Source organism: Pagrus major, chromosome 18, assembly GCF_040436345.1.
Source record: "Pagrus major chromosome 18, Pma_NU_1.0".
NCBI classification, from domain to species: domain Eukaryota; kingdom Metazoa; phylum Chordata; class Actinopteri; order Spariformes; family Sparidae; genus Pagrus; species Pagrus major.
In genome coordinates, this window is record NC_133232.1 from 18,531,992 (window position 1) to 18,551,048 (window position 19,057).

The 19,057-nt window shown below is 41.6% G+C and overlaps 2 protein-coding genes across 3 annotated transcripts; one reads left to right on the plus strand and one right to left on the minus strand.

The window, feature by feature from the left end:
• The first annotated feature begins 161 nt into the window (after positions 1 to 161).
• Positions 162 to 8,003, plus strand: gpr174 (G protein-coupled receptor 174). 2 transcript variants are annotated; one of them, XM_073487501.1, is made up of 5 exons: positions 162 to 462; positions 712 to 896; positions 3,423 to 3,531; positions 3,807 to 4,241; positions 7,029 to 8,003. In XM_073487501.1, the coding sequence occupies exons 4-5, from the start codon at positions 4,038 to 4,040 to the stop codon at positions 7,827 to 7,829; spliced, it is 1,005 nt and encodes a 334-aa protein (XP_073343602.1). In that variant the 5' UTR covers positions 162 to 462; positions 712 to 896; positions 3,423 to 3,531; positions 3,807 to 4,037; the 3' UTR covers positions 7,830 to 8,003. The 2 variants fall into 2 exon arrangements, with proteins under 2 accessions (XP_073343602.1, XP_073343604.1); XM_073487503.1 differs by lacking the exon at positions 3,423 to 3,531 and having other exon boundaries at positions 389 to 462; positions 7,029 to 8,002.
• A 1,397-nt stretch (positions 8,004 to 9,400) lies between these two features.
• Positions 9,401 to 16,614, minus strand: LOC141013622 (integral membrane protein 2A-like). Its single transcript, XM_073487407.1, has 6 exons — positions 16,204 to 16,614; positions 15,675 to 15,812; positions 13,729 to 13,914; positions 13,535 to 13,645; positions 11,636 to 11,780; positions 9,401 to 10,930 (listed from the first exon to the last, which is right to left on the minus strand). The coding sequence occupies exons 1-6, from the start codon at positions 16,273 to 16,275 to the stop codon at positions 10,836 to 10,838; spliced, it is 747 nt and encodes a 248-aa protein (XP_073343508.1). The 5' UTR covers positions 16,276 to 16,614; the 3' UTR covers positions 9,401 to 10,835.
• Positions 16,615 to 19,057: the final 2,443 nt, after the last annotated feature.

Consider the following 19,057-nt stretch of genomic DNA (forward strand, 5'->3'; position numbering starts at 1 on the left):
TTTCTGTTTCTGCTTTTAGTACTGACTTTCAGTCTTGAAACATTTTCATCTGTCACCCAAAGAACAAACAGAGCACTTAGACATCAGAGTCCAGAAGGAAAAAGTGGCCATAATAGCAGAAGTCAGTGTGAAAATTCTTGTTAAACCACACCCCCACTCTCACAGGAAGTCCTAGGTCTGCTAAAACCCCCAGCACAGCAGAGACACACAGAGAAAGAGTGAGTAAGAGAGAGAAAAGAAAGAAAAGACAGATGGAGATATGAACAGGAAATAAGATAAAAAAGAGACAGAAGAAATTGGAGACAAAAGAGTGCCAAAAAGATTGAATAAGAACAAGGGTGGGTCAGAGAAAGTGAGTAGTAAAAGAGGGTGGAGGAGGGAGGGTGATGGCATGTGTGCTGGCTGATGCTTCACCGTTCTGCTTTTTGATGCGACACAGCAGCTTCGAGTCTGAAGACAGAGGTGAGATATTGATTTCCAATCGTACGGATTCTTTAACAAACCAGTGAGTTCTGTGTGAGCGGCTGTAACAGCTGGATGCTTTCTGTGTGGAGTCATACCTCGTGGGGGACTCCGCATGTTTCTCCAATGTGAGGAATGTCTGTTATGTTGAGGGTGTGAATGCGTGTCTGTCGGCCAGTGTCCGGCCATGAAAGTGAACAGTGTATATGTGGGGATGGGGATCATGACATGTTTTGTGTGATGAAACAGCACACGTGGAGGGACCTGGGTGCTCGTCACCAACACTTCAGGAGCTGATACATGAGGCCAGGTGTCGTGTCTGAGTGGAAAAGCTGTTACATGCCAACAACCCACAGAGAGTGAATCACTGAGGATGAAATAATGTGTTTCCATTGGCAAGATCGGAGGACTCCAACTGCTGAACACTGCTGAAGGTAGGGGTGCAGCGCTTTTTTGAAACAGAAACTTCACAAAACTCTTCTTAATTTCTTCTAAACCAGTTTTCCTTAGTGTACCCCAAAAATCAACAAGATCCAAAGACATACAGTACGATGACATGTAGCTACTGGACATCTATGGGCTGTCCTTGATCGCTCGTCATTGTACACATTACAGTAACTACAACCATCAGCCACAACAAGGAAATGAAAGAAAAGTGAGCGGTCATCATGAATAAGTCCTTCAAGATCATAAAGACGCTTCCCAACAGAGGCATGTTGTACGTGCAAAGTGAGAGCAATGACAGACAGATCACACTAAAACAATCGCACATGGGTCAAAGGTCAGTGAAGCTAAAAGGAAGACTGGAACTGAGGGTCCACTGGGAGATCTGTCTGAGTGCTGTGGGATCAAGTGGGATAAAAGGCAGTCAGAGCAGAGGCCAGGGTGCTGTGGAGGAGTTTATGTCTCTGAAAGCAGATCCCCTCTTTATTTATCCAAAAATCTTCTGCCAATTAGCGTCCTCTCTGGGAAGCAGTGGTGGAAAGTACGGTACTTTACTGTACAATTGTGAGGTACTTGACTTGAGTATTTACATTTTTTGCTACTTTATGCTTCTATTCCACTACATTTCACAGGGAAATGTTGTCATGTTTACTCCACTACATTTATTTGACAGCTATAGTTACTAGTTACTTGAAATGTGGCATTAAAAACATTGAAGTTGCTCTACATTTCTGTGGTTCATCAATCAAGTGTATGAACTACACTGCAGACTGGACCCAGTGAGCAAAAAGTGGTCTAGATCACGTCTTTTAGACGTCATTTATGGACATCCAAGACGTCTAAAAGACGTCCTCTGGGGAGCCAGAATGAAAGTTTTTTATACGTCTTTTCTGGACGTTGTATAGACGTTTATATGTCATTTGTCAACTAATTCTGGCTGTCCGTGGATGTCTAGATTATGGCCTGACTGGACGTCTTTTCTCAACGTCATTTATCGACTAATTCTGGCTGTCAATGGATGTTTAGATCATGGCCTGGCCCGAGGGACATGATATCAACCTGTTTTGGACGTCCACAGACGTTGCCTGCTCAGCGGGGAGTCTCTGTCAACAGTGATTATATCTGCTCCTCTCCTCTATGAAACTCATTTATCCTCACTGTGCTGCATTATTGCTATATGCAAATAAACATATGCATCGTTGGGACAAACTGCCACAATGTTCTTGACACAAAGACGAACCAAATGTATAACATATGCCGAATTTATAAAAAGGCCAAAATAATTAAGAATTTGTCATTGACAGTGTTTCACATAGTTTATAAAGTTTCTCAAAACTCAACAATTCACAGAATAAGGTGATTTATAAGGGAGTCTCTTTCCTGAAAAACTGAATATAAGTTTGTGTAGTAGAACATGTCCCATTACTCATCTCTGCAATGAGCAATGACCTCTAGGTTGGGAAACACTGGACTTAACAGTGGGGTAGTTACGTCACTGGCTACAACAGCAAAATGCATCAGTCTAACAATGTTATATATATATCTCACTGTGCAAAACACTGACTCTTACTTGATAGTATGTTATGCTCATAATACTTCTAAACATTAAAGGTACATTTATTTGTCATTTTACAACCGCAGGGTTGTGAAAAAAAACAAAGTTGAAGTCCCTTTATCCTCCTCTCACAGCCTGAGGAAAGAAGCTGCTCTGTAGTCTGGTGGTACGGCAGCAGATACTTCTGTATCTCCTAAGGAAGATTTTGAATACAGGACTTTTACCTGTAGCAGTATTTTTATATCAGTGTGTTGGCACTTTAACTTACGTAAAGGATCTGTGTACTAACTGTACCCCCTGCTGAGAAGCTGAGAAAACATCCTCAAAAGGTCAAGGGAGGCAGATGTTAAGCAGCTGTGCATCATTAGGATTTTTTGTCAGATTGTTTCCTTGCTGCTTGTCAAGTTTTGCTAAGTAATGATGTCCTAAATTGTTAAAATGCAACACTAACTTCTGTGTTATAACCAGAGGTTGAAAGACATTTACTGGAGGACATAAAAATCTTCAAGGATCTCGGAAATTTCTCAAAAAGCAGCAACTCATTGACAGGAAACCTGATTTTCCACTGTTCTATAATTACTTGTCAAAGTCCAATCAGATAATTAAAGAGACAAAACTGTATCAGCACAGGATAGGATATTCATAGCTCACATTGTGCAGTTTACACGAGTTGAAACAAACAGAAAGGAAACACATACTGAACCAGCACACCTACTGATGTTAACAGCAGTGGGTGATTTGACACCTACAGGCTGAAAGTTCAGCTCTCGACATGACTGTGCATTTCCATTAGTGAAGTTAACAACATCTGAAGTTCATTGGGGTTTAAAAATTACTTAAAAGTTTATAATCTTGAATGTTTCAATTAATGTTTCAATTTCAAATGTGAAAAATCATAATGAGATACGGCAGTTTTGTCATGGTCGGACCTGTTAACCACACGCCCGGTCTGACTTTACAGTAACCACGCTAGTTTCACTGGTGCCTCGCTCTGAGCTGTCACACCACCCTCTTGTCGGCTACCCTGCAGGTGGAGATGCTATGTGGGAGACTGTTGCATCGACTTCTCTGTGGGTTTGCATATTTACTGTAAATGGAACAGCAAAAGCTGCAATTGCACATATGATCTAGTATATTATGCACTGTTTAAACACATGTACAACATGCTGAAGTTGTTTATACATGTGTGTGTTTGCATATTTGCATTAGTGTTGTACAATGTGCAGTGTGTTTGATAGAGAATGCTTCTCTCTCAGAACCTGTGTATCTGCCCAACATGCAAATCATGCTGCCATCAGAAGCCAATTTATTGTGTCATAAACACATATCTTCCTGTACTCTACAGATATCTGCTTTCATCTACACCAGCATGCACTGGGAATGGGATTGACTGCAGTCTGAAACATCCAACTGGACAAACACTTTAACTTCACCAAAGGAAGCATGAACTCCTCCTCGCCATAACAGACAGCATGGATCCTCAAACACGTCCATCACCAGACTAGAGGCAGCTTTCCTGATACAAGCTTCCTGTTGGCTCACACGGCAGCTTGTGTTAACAGTAAACGGGCTTAAGATGAGCGTTACTAACCACAGCTGTGAAGACAGCAAAGATCTTCAAAAATACCAGCACCAGGTGTATGCTGTGGTGTACAGTGTGATCTTAGCACCAGGGCTGCTGGGTAATGTACTGGCACTCTGGGTGTTCAGGGCTTATGTGAGAGAAACCAAGAAGGCTGTGGTGTTCATGATGAACCTGGCTGTGGCCGACCTGCTGCAGGTAAAGACCTTTATATCTGATTATTAGAGTTTTCATGTATCTATTTATCTTTGTTTCATGTCATCTGATGTAATTTGACCAGAGGTAATGTTTTATCATTGATGTTTCCTGTTTAGATAAATTCACTTCCATGTTGATAGATTAATTTATGAATGATTTTTTCAAATAACTGTCAAACCCAAAACACTGTACGATATCCCTCCAATAAGCATAATAAGCATTTATAAGTGGTATATAATAGTTCCTTGATTGTTTATAACAAACTATAATGTAGTTGCATCAGATATAGGAACTTTTTAAACAGTTTATTCATGTTTTTCCAACACTTATAACTTGCCCTATGAAGCAGCTGACTGGTGTATTAATAGTTAAAGATGTTATTGATAGCATTTAGCAACTAGGGTTGCTAGTTGCTCTAGCTAATGTTGCTAACGCTAGCTAATGTTAACATTGAAAAGACTAGCTAGCTAATTTCAGGGCAGTACAGTATGCTGGGTGCCATTTTTACCTTGCCCTGAGCTAGTTAGCTCCTTTAGCCAAGCAGCTTGAAGTTCAGACTGGGAGCTCGGGGACCAGGGAAGTGTTTTACACTGCTAGTACAGGAGCTTTGGACCAAGAAGGGCCATGGCTAACTGGTTAGCATGCTAACATAAATAGATATCTCTGCAACACAATACAATGACATCATAATGACAACAATGCTATTTAATCACATTCTGTTGTTAATTTTACATAATTTTTGAACGCTTGCAACTACAATTCCTACATAACGCCCCTTTAATGATATAAGAAGAAGCACGCATGAATAAATTGTGTAATAAGACATCCATAAACTGGTCATGTACAAATCAAGAAATTGATTGAACGTAATTCTCAACATTAGTTTGACAATCAAGGTCATCATTCTGGCAGAGCTCTCAGGTACATATTCATTAGAGGATGGGATTTGCTCAGTTGAAATGGAGAGAACAAAGTATTTATGAATTAATTGATGCTAGATTAATAAATACAATACACGTTTTACAATACCTTTTTAACAACATTGGTAACACATTATATCAGGGCATAAATATTAATGAGTGATGGAATGTAACTGAGTACGTTTACTTAATTATATACTGAAGTACAATTTTGAGGTATTTGTACTTTATTTGAGTTCAGTTCAGTTCAGTTCAGTTCTTTATTTGAGTATTTAGAATTTCTGCCACTTTATACCTCCACCCACTACATGTTAGACGCAAAAATTGTACTTTTTAGAAACTAAATTGATTTTGTAACTTTAATTACTTTGCAGAGTGTATGTTGCATTTTTAAATTGATATGTGATTGGCAATCAGACAAAAATAACACTCATTCTGATAATCAAAAAACAATAAATGTGAGCTCTGAGAATCAGTAGACCTGTAGTATACAGTATTCACATACTTGTAAATATATGTATAATTTACTTTTACTTGAACTTTTGATACGACCACAGTTAATATCAGATACTTTAAGACTCCTAAGTGCTATTCACAAGAATGACTTTAGATGTGACCAAAGTAAAGTATTTTACATGATATAGTATATTTACTTTTACACAAGGATGACTTTTGGATACTTTTTACAAAACTGCACAAAACTACAAATGTTATAGTGTCCAGATCATTTCCAAAGAAGTCTTTCTAACTCAGAATATGTTCCTCATTCCAAAGTGAGGTCTTGCTCAGAGTTAATTCACAAGTAGCTGGACACTTAATAACCACACAGGTTGAAGTTGTACTGGCCTTGTCATTAAGTGCAACTGTTCACTATCCCAAATCCAACACCTGATGACGCACGCTAGGCAGAAAACTGATCCTGTAGTCTTTGGTGCTGTTGCCTGGCTTGTCATCAGATGTGGGATTTAGGGTGCTAAATGCAGCCTGTCACTGAGAAATTTGACAAGTGTCAGTATTTATATCTGTGAAAATCTGTGATCCTTTAGACATCAAAAAGCTGTCAGCTCAAAATTATACACACATCCCTTCAGGATGAGGAACATGTTCTGAGTCATTCTGAGTTATAATATTTTTATCATATCTTTAGTATAACAAAGAGCCAATGTGCTACTAATGCTTATAGGCAACAAGTGAATATGTGTACCTCAATATAAAGTGTTACCAAACCTGCATTAATAGATCACCAATGAATATAGGGTCATAATTCATATTCATATTACAGCTGTATCATATAGTCAATCATTCACTATTTGTTTATACACCTGGTCGGATGCTTAATAATCGGAGTTATAGGTGTGGAAAAAACATGAATAAACAAACTTATATAAGAACGTGTCTTATTGTATGTTACAAACCATTTATTTACAGTTTATGTTAATAATAGAGGAGTTAAAAAACGTTTAAATCAATTTTACCTATTAAATATAAAAAACTATGAAAAATGCCAAAGTTGTGGCCAACAACATCATCAAGTTGCTTGTTTTATATGACCGACAGTTTAAAGTGAAGGGGCTATTTAATGTCAAATGATAAGTTAAGAAAAGCAGCACCTCCTCACTTTTGAGAAACTGTATCAAAACATTGCAAAGTTTAGTGGAAGCTAATATGAGGCTTGAGAAGTCTAGTCACTCGAGTCGAATCAATAAACATTTTTACGTATTACATGAATAACATGGTTAACAAGCTACTGAATTGCTCAACGTGTCATCACATTAAGATCATATCACCTAAAGATGAGAGGGTTTTGCTTCTTTTTGGCTCCTTGTATTTCTTCTTCAACCATCTCGGCTCTCTCTGCTCTCCTCAGGTGCTCTCTCTGCCTCTGCGGATCTACTACTACCTGAACGAAACCTGGCCCTTTGGTCAATCTCTCTGCATGATATGCTTCTATCTGAAGTATGTCAACATGTACGCCTCCATCTACTTCCTGGTGTGTGTCAGCATGCGTCGCTGTGAGCTCATCATGCGTCCACTGAGGTGCAACCCTTCCACGCGAAAAAGAGACTTGGTTATCTGTGCCTTTGGCTGGCTGTTGGTCTTCCTGGGCTGTCTGCCCTTCCCCCTGATGAGGACCACCAGCAGAGACACCTCAGAGGGCAAACCTTTCGATAAATGTTTCTCAGAGCTGCCCATGAGGACTATCAGTGTTCCAGCAGCCGGGGCCCTCCTGATCACAGCCGAGCTGCTGGGCTTCATCATCCCCCTCATCCTGGTGTTAGCCTGCACCTGTCTGACTGCAGGGAGCCTTCGACAGCGGACAGCGGGGGTGTTTCCCGACCGAGGGGAGAAGCGGAGGGCGTTAAGGATGGTGCTGAGCTGTGCTGTGGTCTTCCTCGTGTGCTTTGCTCCTTACCATGTCACTATGCCACTGGACTTCCTGGTTAAAGCCGACGTCCTGAGCAGCTGCACCCTCAGGGACCTGATTAAGCGCTGTCACCCCGTCACGCTCTGCCTGGCCAGCCTGAACTGCAGTCTGGACCCACTCATTTACTATTTCACAACTGATGAATTCTGGAGGCGACTGAGCAAGCCGGACATACCAGATAGCAGGACTATGGGCAGGCGCCTGTCCTGTATAACAGGTGGAGAGGAGGAAGAGGATGACTAGACAGCAGCATGTCCAAATCTCAACCACTAATAACTGAGATAACGTACATGCATTCGTAAAAACTCGGCAAATATAACAGACATGCAAATACTATGTGAAAATATGGAAACAAATATCAAAATGTGAATATTTTTTCTATTTATGTTTTCAATAAAAGGTGTGTCTGTTTTTTCTAAATTTGTGTGACCCCGGTGAAGAGTGAGCCGTTCCTGTTATGAAGGATGAACTTGTCATCAGTGCCAATAATACAGAAATACAGAATACAGGCAAACCCTGTTCATGATGACAAATTCATGATAAGCAAACAGCCTGTGGAGGAGGATAAAGGGGTTTGTGTGGGCTGTACAAAGCTTTTGTCAGTGTTGTAAAAAGTCCCCAAAAGTCATAAAGTAAAGCCAAAGATATTAATTATCTGATGTAAAATATACTTCAAGGTGCAATATGTAAGAATTGGCCACCTGTCAAATTCATACTCTCAAATAAGGGGCAGCATATCACCTGAGTAACCGCTAACTGCTGCTAACTACAGCTGCCATTACCTAGTAAGCTCCGTTAACCATACAGCTAACCTACCACCTAACCACCTAAGCTAACAGGTCATATTAGCTGACTTTGCCCGGAGCTGGGAGCAGGGGTAAGAGTTGGTGATGTTTACCATATACTACTAACTCTTGAGGTACGATGTGGATACAAGCTAGCTGGTTAGCATGCTAACCTCAACAGATATATATATCTTTGACATAATGGCAAAATTCTTTTTTTTCACATTCTGTATTTGAATGTTAAAAAAAAAAATTCTTATTTATTGTCCCTTTAAGTATCAAGAGTAATTTTCTGGAAATAAATGTCCTAAAAGGAAATATGTAAGAATTTTTGTTGAAAACAGAATGTGAATAAAAAGCAGATTTGATGATGTGTTGCGGAGACATCTACTGAAGTTAGCATGCTAACCAGCTAGCCCTGTGCCGGTCCAAAGCTCCTGTGCTAGCCTTGTAAACAGTAACACTCCCCTGGTCCCAGAGCTCCCAGTCTGAATCGCTAGCTGCACAGCTAACTAAGCTAATTAGCTAATTGCAGCCACAGTTAGCGGTTACTCGGGTGATATGCTGCCCCCTATTTGTTTTAAAAAGGAATTTGACAGGTGGCCAATTCTTACACATTGCACCTTTAAGTATAAACAGTAAAAGTAATTCATAGATTTACATTTTTGTATATTCTGTATACTGTGGGTCAACTGGTTAGTGGCCTGATAATCAATCTAATGTTCAGCATTTTTGTGTTTACCGGAATCACAGTTGATTTTTTTCCGATTGCAGATAAATTTAGTCAGTTTAAAAATGCTACGAGCTAGCTACTACACTACTGTGGCTCTGATGCAGCATGCAATCAGCTCAGTAACTAGTGACTAAAGATATCAAATAGAACTAGTGGAGTGTATTTTAAGTATAAAGTAGCAGAAAATACAGGTACAGGTACCTTAAAAATGTACTTTAGTACAGTACTTGGGTAAATGTACTTAGTTACATTCTATCACTATTGTTTTTATGGTGATATAATAAAAGGCAAACAACTTTCAGTAGGTAAAGAAATGTAACTTTATTCAGCAACAAAGTGAAGTTCATTTCAGTAGCTGCACACGACATTAGTTTGTATCTAATCTTCTAGTGTTGTTAAAAAGCTGAGACAGAAACACATTTGTACAAGCTCACTTCCTGTCTGATTGTCTTTCTGTGCAGGCATCGAATGGGAAACCATTGAAAATAATACTTGAAGTTATTTGGCAAAAGGCCATTTTATCATACTTTCAAGCTTTTCCTTTGAGGGCTTTCAAAATCAAGCGTTTTATGAAGATTGTTTTTTTGATTTTTACAAACATTTTGTTTACAGGGTGCTTTTTGTCATACTGATGTACATCCTCGCTTCCTTTATTCATGTCTTAGCTCGTCCTAGCATGATGTGGAGGAGAGAGGGTGCAAGGAAGCATGAGTTAACATAATGAAAAGCACCCATAGTATTCTGCTTAAGCTATTTATTGCAGCTATCTCAGTTGTGCATCTCATGTCTACAAATTCATAAATAAGAATTCAAAAACTGACAGCAAGTGTTGCAAATTTGGTGACATTTCCCTTTAGCTTATTCACCTCTTTAGCTCATCATCCAGTCTTCAAGTTTATTGTCACAAACGAAGGTTTTCTACACAAACACAAACACTGCTCATATAGGGTGCTGGACTGTTCACCATCAGGTATGACACCATCGATTACATAAAGTCATCATCACACAGCGGGACAGCAGACGGCTCTGGGCGCAGCAGGGCACTCTGGGAAATATCTACAAAAGGTGACTGAGACCTCTGGGCTCGAGCATCTCTGGTACCGACACTGACAACCATGTTACGTGTGTACTGTAACTGCACTGTACCATTACATCTGCTGAGTGACTTGTGCTATATCACACTATAACATATAGTAGATCTTGTTGAGCTGCTCTAGTGGGAACAGTAAGCTGACACACAGACAGGCCTGATATGAAAGACTCCTCACTAGGATATTGAGTAGTAGGACTAACGACTCTCGTCTGGAGGTGTTTGGATGTTGTAATACAGTAACAACGATAAGTCTGCAGGAAGCTACAGCAACAGAACAAAAACCAACAGAACAAAGGAAACTTAGTAATATCCTTAGTAAGCTGACGCTGGTTATCAGTACAAGACTAACTAGTGAATATTAGAGCAAGAGAGCTATGACTTATACAGGTTCAGGGGAATACAGCAGAGGAGGAGGGTTAGGCTATATAACGCTGTAACTTAAATTCACTTATCACTGGGGTTAAAGCAGGGGAGGCAAAAACTGCAGTTAGAGTTTTATACAAAAGAAACTTTCCGCTAAAAGTTGTTCCCTCCTTCGCCAACTCCCTCCCACTCTCTCTCTCTCTGTCACTCTGGCTCTCTCTCTCTCTCTCTCTCGCTCGCTCGCTCGCTCTCTGACCAACGCTCATGCTTTCCCATTAAGCCTTGCAGATCTTGGTCTCCGTCACAAACTTGTTCTCAAAGTGGCGGATGGTGAAACATTCGTCTGCGGAGCGCTTCTGGATGCCTCCACCTGCCGGACACAAAGACACACACAGACAATCACTTCTAAATATTCAAGTGTCGGCGTGTTTGACACATTTTAGTTACAAGTCAGACAAAAGTTTGCAGAAATCAGTTTCTACTTTCTTAAAGGTCACACTGATAACATGTTCATGTAGACAAATCATTTAAAACAATAATACATTTACAGAGCTTGTAGAAAGGTGCACAATAAAAGTATCTCATCCTTAAAAACATTACTATGATTGTGAGTTAATAATTTTAAAATGTTTGTCGGGTCCAAAATGATTGTTTTCTTTATCTCTGTGTAAGAATTCTGAGGGCTGGTTCCAGCCTCTAGCCGAAGTCATGGCCCTTCCCTTATTTTAAATTTGTTGAATTGACTGTTATCATGTTAATATTGGATTTTATTTAGATAAACTCCAGCAATGATGGCTCCCAGATGTGAGTCGACAGGAAAGGAAAAGCCCCCCAGAGGCTTGAAGCTTAGTAACAAGTCCACAAGTATGTCCATATATGGTCGGAAAGAGTTTGACTTTAAACAGAGATTTGTAAAAATGTATTATTTTTTATTTAGAAGGTGAATCAACTAGTCCAAACAGGTAAGCCATAACGAAAGCACAAAATTAAAATGCATGCTAGTACTGTTAAAAATGTAACTGCTGCTTAACAAACAGGACAAAATGGCAGCTTTAGCTGTACAGTGAATCCACACCTGGCAGGCTGGAGCGGCGCTGCATTCTGTATGTTTCCTTTCCATCACACAGCCGGCGGATGTAGAAGCCCAGAGGCTTGATATCATCGATACGCTCCGTCACCACCAGGTCCTCGTGCACCAGGTAGCTGCGGTAAGAACCAGACTAGGACGAGAAGAAGGGATCGTGAAGGGATTATTAAACAAGTTTAAACCACTTTTAGTTTTGGTGAAGTGAAAAGCAGTTCAGTGAACACGACGGCAGCAAAGTGTGAAAACAAAGAGTGGGAGGGACTTTGTCTAATCAATGAATCATCGCCAAACTTCTGCATTTGGTGAAACTCTTTCAAAGCGGATAAAGAAATTTGCTGATTGCAACACCGCCTACCAAGTGCCAAATGCTGTCAACAACCTGTCATGGTGGAGAACTCAGTGGAGCCAACTTAACTCTCTGCGCCTACATGCAGCCTTGACTGACTGTTCTCAAACTATTCTCGCTAAAAGAAAAAACGACAGGATCCTGATCATGTATGAGACAAAATCTAAACTAGCAGAACATCTTTATGATAAAAAACACATATTGTTAAAACGTGCTGTACGTGATACGTATATTTTTATTGATATAAGTGTTAAATAGCTCTATATTCCTACAGTACTCACTGTTACAGAGTGTTTGGTCAGTAACCATGTCTCTCCTCCTCCTGCTCACGCAGTAAAAGAGAAAGCAAGTTTTCTGGTATCCCTGTCCACTTTATCCAATCAGGACAGAGAACTCCATAAAGAGGCGGTCCTGTCTGCTCGTCAACATGCAGAGAGCGGGATATATACCACTCCGTGTTCATGTGGTGACTATAGATGAGGGAGGGGATTGCTAACTGCAAAATGGACAGGAAGTTAGCAGAAACGACACCAACGCTCACAGCAGCTTTAAGTAAAAATGGTCAAAACAACCCCAGTTGTATTTATCAGTTTGTATTTATTATATCCTGATACCAAGAAATAACTGTCTTTGATCAAAATGTCATCACTTTAAGTCATGTTAGCATAATGGCTCTAAGGGATGGCAGTGACTGATCACTTTTGCTCTGGCACCATCATCAGCACAGAAGTTTAATTTGCAAACGGTTCATGACTTAAACTTCGTCTTTGTCTAGTGCTAGCTAGCCAATGTTAGCATGCTAACACACTAAAGTAAGATAGCGAACATGGTAAACATTATACCTGCTAACCACACAGCATGTTAGCATAGTGATGTTAGCATTTAGCTTGAAGCATGGCTGTGCCAAAGTAACCTCACAGAGCAGCTAACATCACTGTAGACTCTTTATCTTGTCACTATTTTTCTCTTGCGTGCGCTTTGTGCTTGGTGTATGTGATTTCTCTTTTATATTTGTTGTGTCTTAAATGACCATGTAAAGTACTCTGTAGCCTGCATTAAAAAATATATAAAAAACATTTTTAAATATAGTTTTACTTTACTTCACTTTATGGTCATAAAGTGAAGTAAAGTAAAACTATATTTGAAAATGTTGTGAATAAAACTGTTGTACTACTTTATCTTCTACTACAGATTTAATTTTGATATCACATATGCAATGAAAATGAAAGAATGTGCACTCTACATTCTGGTGATTACTCAGTCTGAGTCATACTGAGTTACTAATATCCCAGACTGTCTCGAATAGTGTTGGAAATTTTTACTTCACAATGAAGAAATGTCAGAATTGCACAGGATTAACACAGACAAACTCTGGAATTATTATAAATCCCTGGATTTCCCAAGGTAATATTTAGTCCTTAGTATCAGGGCTAATGCCGGAGCTTGTGCTGTGTCACTGTTTCCTCTATCATCTGAGCCAGGTCTCTCCTACTGGCAGCTGCATCCTGAGATCCAGAGGAAACAAGCTGATGACTACTCACCATCAGCTGCGAGAAGAGGTCGATGAGGTCCTGAGGGGGAAGCACCACCGAGGTGTTCAGAGGAATCACGAAGCAGGTCCTCAGAGTCAGGTCCAGATATGCCGTCAGCTTCTACTCACAGAGACAAAGTAATCAGGGAGGAATTTAAAACAAATTAACTCGAACATGTGAGGTGCTCAGTGCCTGAGTGTTACCCTGTTGAAGTCATGGAGGATGTAAGCAGGGTCTCCAGGTCTGAAGCGAGGTGGTGGGACGCTGATGACAGCCATGCTGTCAGAAATCTCCACCTCTTCCTCCACCCGTGGCAGGTAGTATGGCTGGCTCTCCCCTCCAGCTCCAGCTGACATGTCACTGAACTGCATCGCGCCGTGATACAGCCTCTGAAGCACACAGAGCCAAATAAACCACTTTGATGCACACAAAGACAAATACAGGCAAATATAATACCACCCAAATATAAATTCAGCATTTTTAGATATCCAGAGTTTATGATCGACAAATGAGACGTTAATTTGTGAAGAAATGTTTTAACTGACTTCTTTTAATTAGAGCCCAACTGATACTGGATTTTGGGGCCGATGCCAATACAATTATTAGGCTATAAAAAACCTGATGATAGATCTGAGCAACTAGCGATTTCTCTGCAGTGTCTACCTGTTTGCTCTGCCGGCTCATGAGTGGCAACAGCTCAGTGCACCTTTGAGAATGATTAAAGGTCAAACAGACAGGCTTCGGTCTGAGCAGAAGTGCAAATGAAGTTTAAAGCTGTATAAAAATTAATCCCAACCACTAGAGGGCATAAAATATACAAAATCAAATGGAGTATTGAGTGTATGTTTTAGATATCTGTGGTTTTGTTAGTGTGTCTATGTGCAGTTATGTTTGATTAGAGAATAAAGTCAAACTCGTTTATCTATCTCTCACAATCGCCTGCAGAAACAAACTAACAAGAGCATCCTGTTGTGCTAATCTTTCTCATTACTGGGAAGAGAGTGTTATCTGCCTGTGAAAGCTTAAATAATGGATTCAAAGAGCCTAGAACTGACATAAGGCGTGGGGTGTTTATTCTCAATGCCATCTGTATCTGTATTAACTTCTAACGCGATAGGATATTCAAAATAAATTGTTGCTTAAGAAACTTGCTGCTTGAACGCCAAGTTAGAGGATACAGGAATGAGCCAGAATGTGATTTTTGAGTCTTTACTGGGATGAATCTCCAGAAGAAAGTTGAATTTCATTTGAACTGAGAGTTATTAATGCATGCTATTAATGGTCTAATGAGACATTTTAGGCGTTGTTCATTTGCATAATGGAGAACCCCTCTGGGCACACAGATACAGTATTGGGTGTGAGACCCTCCCACTGACAACGCAGCAAAATCTAAAAACGGTGAAGTCTGCACTTTGAGGGCGGAAGTCGAGAGTCAGCACTCTGGTTCCCCACCAAGACAAGAGTGCCATATTAATTTGTCTTAAACTCAAATAACACCCGACCGCAGTCACAGACAGAGAATGAAAGGAGGACATTTGAGACTGTACTTATGACTATGAAAGGTACATACATATCCTGTATATAAAAATATTCTCAGGGAACCGCAAACTGCTACTGCAGCTACTGCAACACTAACACCTGACGTATACTTTTACATTTTCATAACTCTCGTATAGTTGTCCTGTGTGTTGCACTGTTTGTTAATGTCGTATATGTGGTCTGAATGTTTGCTTCACTCTCGCTGAATGTTGCATCATTCTCTTCTCTTCATCTTTTGCGCCAAGAAGAGGAAAACATTCCTGCGTGCGCTGGATACAGATGGATGACATTAAAGGGGCACTATGCAGTTTTGGAGAAGAAATCCAAACTCTGAATTTTAACATTTATAATATTAATAAGGGAAATAATACAAACTCAGAAATATTATTTTTTTCCCATAACTGAACAAACAAGATGTTCTCAGAGGAAAATAAGGTAAAATATGAACAAAGTAAAACAGGATGAAACTGTGTTGTCCTTAAAGGTCAGTTTGTTTATTCAGTCATGAAAACGAAGACACACAACCCCTCTGGTGCACATGTCAGAGAATACTAATGACATTAGTAATAACAATATGCACAAACACGCAGGGAGACACACACGTATTTACCTTTGGGGTGAAGTACCGATAGAGACACGCTCCCCCCACGATGAGCCCGCTGAGGATGAAGGCGATGCCCAGCAGGGTGAGCAGACAGCGACCTGTGGAGCCCTCGTTGCCCGCTGGAGCAGTGGCCAGCTCGGGGTCCTAAACACACACATGCAAGCACTCACTGGAAGCAGTTTCCACAGTGGAAAAAACACCATTACATCTACTCAGTATCAACATTTAACGCACACAGCTCCGATTTGAAAATCTACGTATAATCCCATTGAATGTGTGGCCTCTGCAGAACAGCTGTTGAGAAGATGGGCGGTCCCTCTGCGGGCTGCACCAGGTGCAGTACGGCTCTCAATGCATTTAGCAGAAAACGCTGCAGATCTCTTCATAAAACCAAACGTGCAAAATTCAAGACAACACACAGAGATAACATTAACATCCACGGTCACAGCTGACTGCTTGCGGCCGGTGCAGGCCTGCCGCCAGACTAAACACAGACACCGGGCTCAGACGCCGCTCTGGAGCCCCGTTAGCTCACCGTCACGGCGGCTGGCACCTCTTTGCCCAGCGCCTTCTGCGCCAGAGCCGAGTTAAAAGCGATCTTCACCATCCTGGAGAGGAAACGACAGCTCGGGGTTTTTCTTGTGCAAACAGAGGAGGGTGAAGACTGTCGGCGCTGGTCTGCAGCGGCTCCGTTTACTCTCCGCAGCAGCAGCAGCAGCTCCGCGATGTGACGCACTTTGCAACCTCGGCTTTATCTAGCGCTTCCGGTGGCCGGAGGGGATTAAGATGACATCCGAAACGGAAGCTGGAGAAACTCCTTTAACTTGGAGCGACGTTACACATAAAGACAGCTCACACCTGGGAGGATTCAGAGCGCTGTCGCTGCTGCTTTGATAGAGACCACTGAAACCATTTATTGGCCCATTTATCGCCCCAGTATCCTCTCCTGAGAGTTCACGTCTGCAGCTCTGGCGCCATCTAGTGGTTGCAGGTGGAACCCACGCAGATTTTCCTCTAATGAAGGCGATCAGGAAAAATCAGCTCCCATTCATTAGACTGAGCCTAACACCACAAGACTTGAACTATTTACACTTTAAATTAAACTTGTCTCCTGTTACCGAGTATATTCTGTGCAGCACATGGCAGAAAAATGACACAAATTTGTAATGAAAGTGATATTTTGAGTGCATAAAGTAGCCTATTCATCTTTGTAAAGTGCCTCTGTAAATACATTCCCTCCTTCAGGCTGGGTACTACCTGCCCACTCAGTACACAGCCTTTGCCTGCACTGTGTGGAAACACAGGCCAGTGCCAAGTCCATGCTGTATGTCTGACACATATCCTCAATCCTCTGGTCTGTGGTGGTCCTCTGCTTCCTCCTGCTTTCACTCTCCTGACTCACTTAAGGTTGAACGTATGAGTAAATAAACACTTACTCCTGCACCAGAGCTCTAATTCCACGCAACTCCGTGGCATCTCTCCAGCCCTCTGCACTGCAACTGTACCATATGCATCTCAGAGTCTCACAAACACACACATGAGCACACACGCACTCTGATATTTCCTCTGTTAAACAGACAGATTGGACCGGTAATCACCACTGAAAGGTACATAAACAGAGCAGCTGATTTCTGTACCTAGCTCCCCCCCTCCCAAACTGACTCTCCCTGAAAATCCTAAGTGGTCCTGAAGGCTTGTTTATGAGCTCGTCTTACGCTGTGTTTGATCTGAGAGGGTTGCCCACACATGCATGCGTGGACACACACACACACACACATGCAGCAGGAGAGAGGGAGAGCCAGCATTAGCAGTAATAGCTGAGATGATAAACAAAAGACTTAGATTTAATCCTGAGGGCTTCTCGACATCACACACAACAGAGGAAGAGCACAAAAGCAAGGGAGTGGGCTAAGGGTGATTGTATGTAGAAGTGTGGGGGCAGGTGGGGGTGTAATGGAGTGATTCTGGGGGAGAGTAAAGTGATGACTGGGGAGGGAGTTACAGAGAGAGGGAGAGCAATCTACAGTGTCTGATGCTTGAGTGAGTTTTCCGAGGAGCTGATTAACGGCAGATTAAACTCGCCGTCGATCCAGTTTACATCTCAAACTCAAGCACGCCTGCAAGGTAGGATTTCTGTGGCACTCAGACTGAAAAGAGCAAAACACACACACACACACGGACACCCATGTTTTTGTGCACAGGCACACAGAGGCGGCGAGCGTCATTATGGTGGATGGCAGGCGTGTATGATGGAGCCTGCATGCCAGTGTTTCCCTGTGGTCTGCAGCAAACGTCCAATAAAAACAATAAAAAACACACGCATGCGTACGTATACACAAACACACACTCCTTGCCTGCGATGTCAGCAAACTGTGAAAGTCTGCAGGGGCATGGCTGGCTTCGTAAAGTGTGAGAAAAAGAAGCTTTCATGCATGACATCACCCGCACACAGGCCAACAAATATGAACACACACACGGACACACACCTCATAGATTTGTCATCAATTTCAATACCAGACATGTGAAGCCGCAAGTGACAAATGACTTTGTCCCTTTCACTTCTCCCAAGCCATACATACAGTACACACACACACACACAAACACACACACACACACACACTCACAGACCCAAAACTGCTATGGTAACAGCTGGCCACAGAGTTGCGTTGAACCAAAAAGTTAGACACTGCTCAGTGCTTCATAACGTCACTGACATGTCTTCATGTGGACCCACCATAATCACCATGTGTCTCCAGTGGGAGAACATTTAGTGGTCAGAGAGAGAGAGCGAGGGGGAGAGGGGGAGCAGACAGAGATGGAGAAACACAAGAGTAGAGCTCATGGGTAGACATGTGGCGGAGAGCAAGTGATGCTGCTTCAAAGCCCCGTTCAGATTCCCCCTCCAAAATCAGCGTGCATCACACTCTCGTGATCCTTGCCCCACCACACACACACTTTTGGCAATCACATGTGGCTCCGAGACAAGGGTGACAAATGAGTCTTTCCTGCGAGTATCAGCTTCTAAAGCTACCTTCTCTCTTCCATAGCACAGCCTGTCTGCCTGCCTGTCTTCATCCTCTCAGCTTGGCTCACCTCAGGGAAATGTAATAATTTCATGCTGAAGGAGGTCTGGTGGGGGGGGCGGCTATTCATAAGTTTGTGTGAAGAGCCTTAAAGGTCGGGAAGGCGATTCCCATGTCGTCCAATACCGATGTTTTGGGTTTGAATCCTGGGCTGAATTGCCCTTCTTACTTTAAAGCTCTTAGTGACTAGACTACTGGCTAGTTTTCAGCTAGCTAGTGTGTGTTGCACCATTGAAACCTCAGACATGTCGTAGCTACAACAGACTTTAATACTGTGTAATCGTTAGCTAGGAAATATTAGCAACA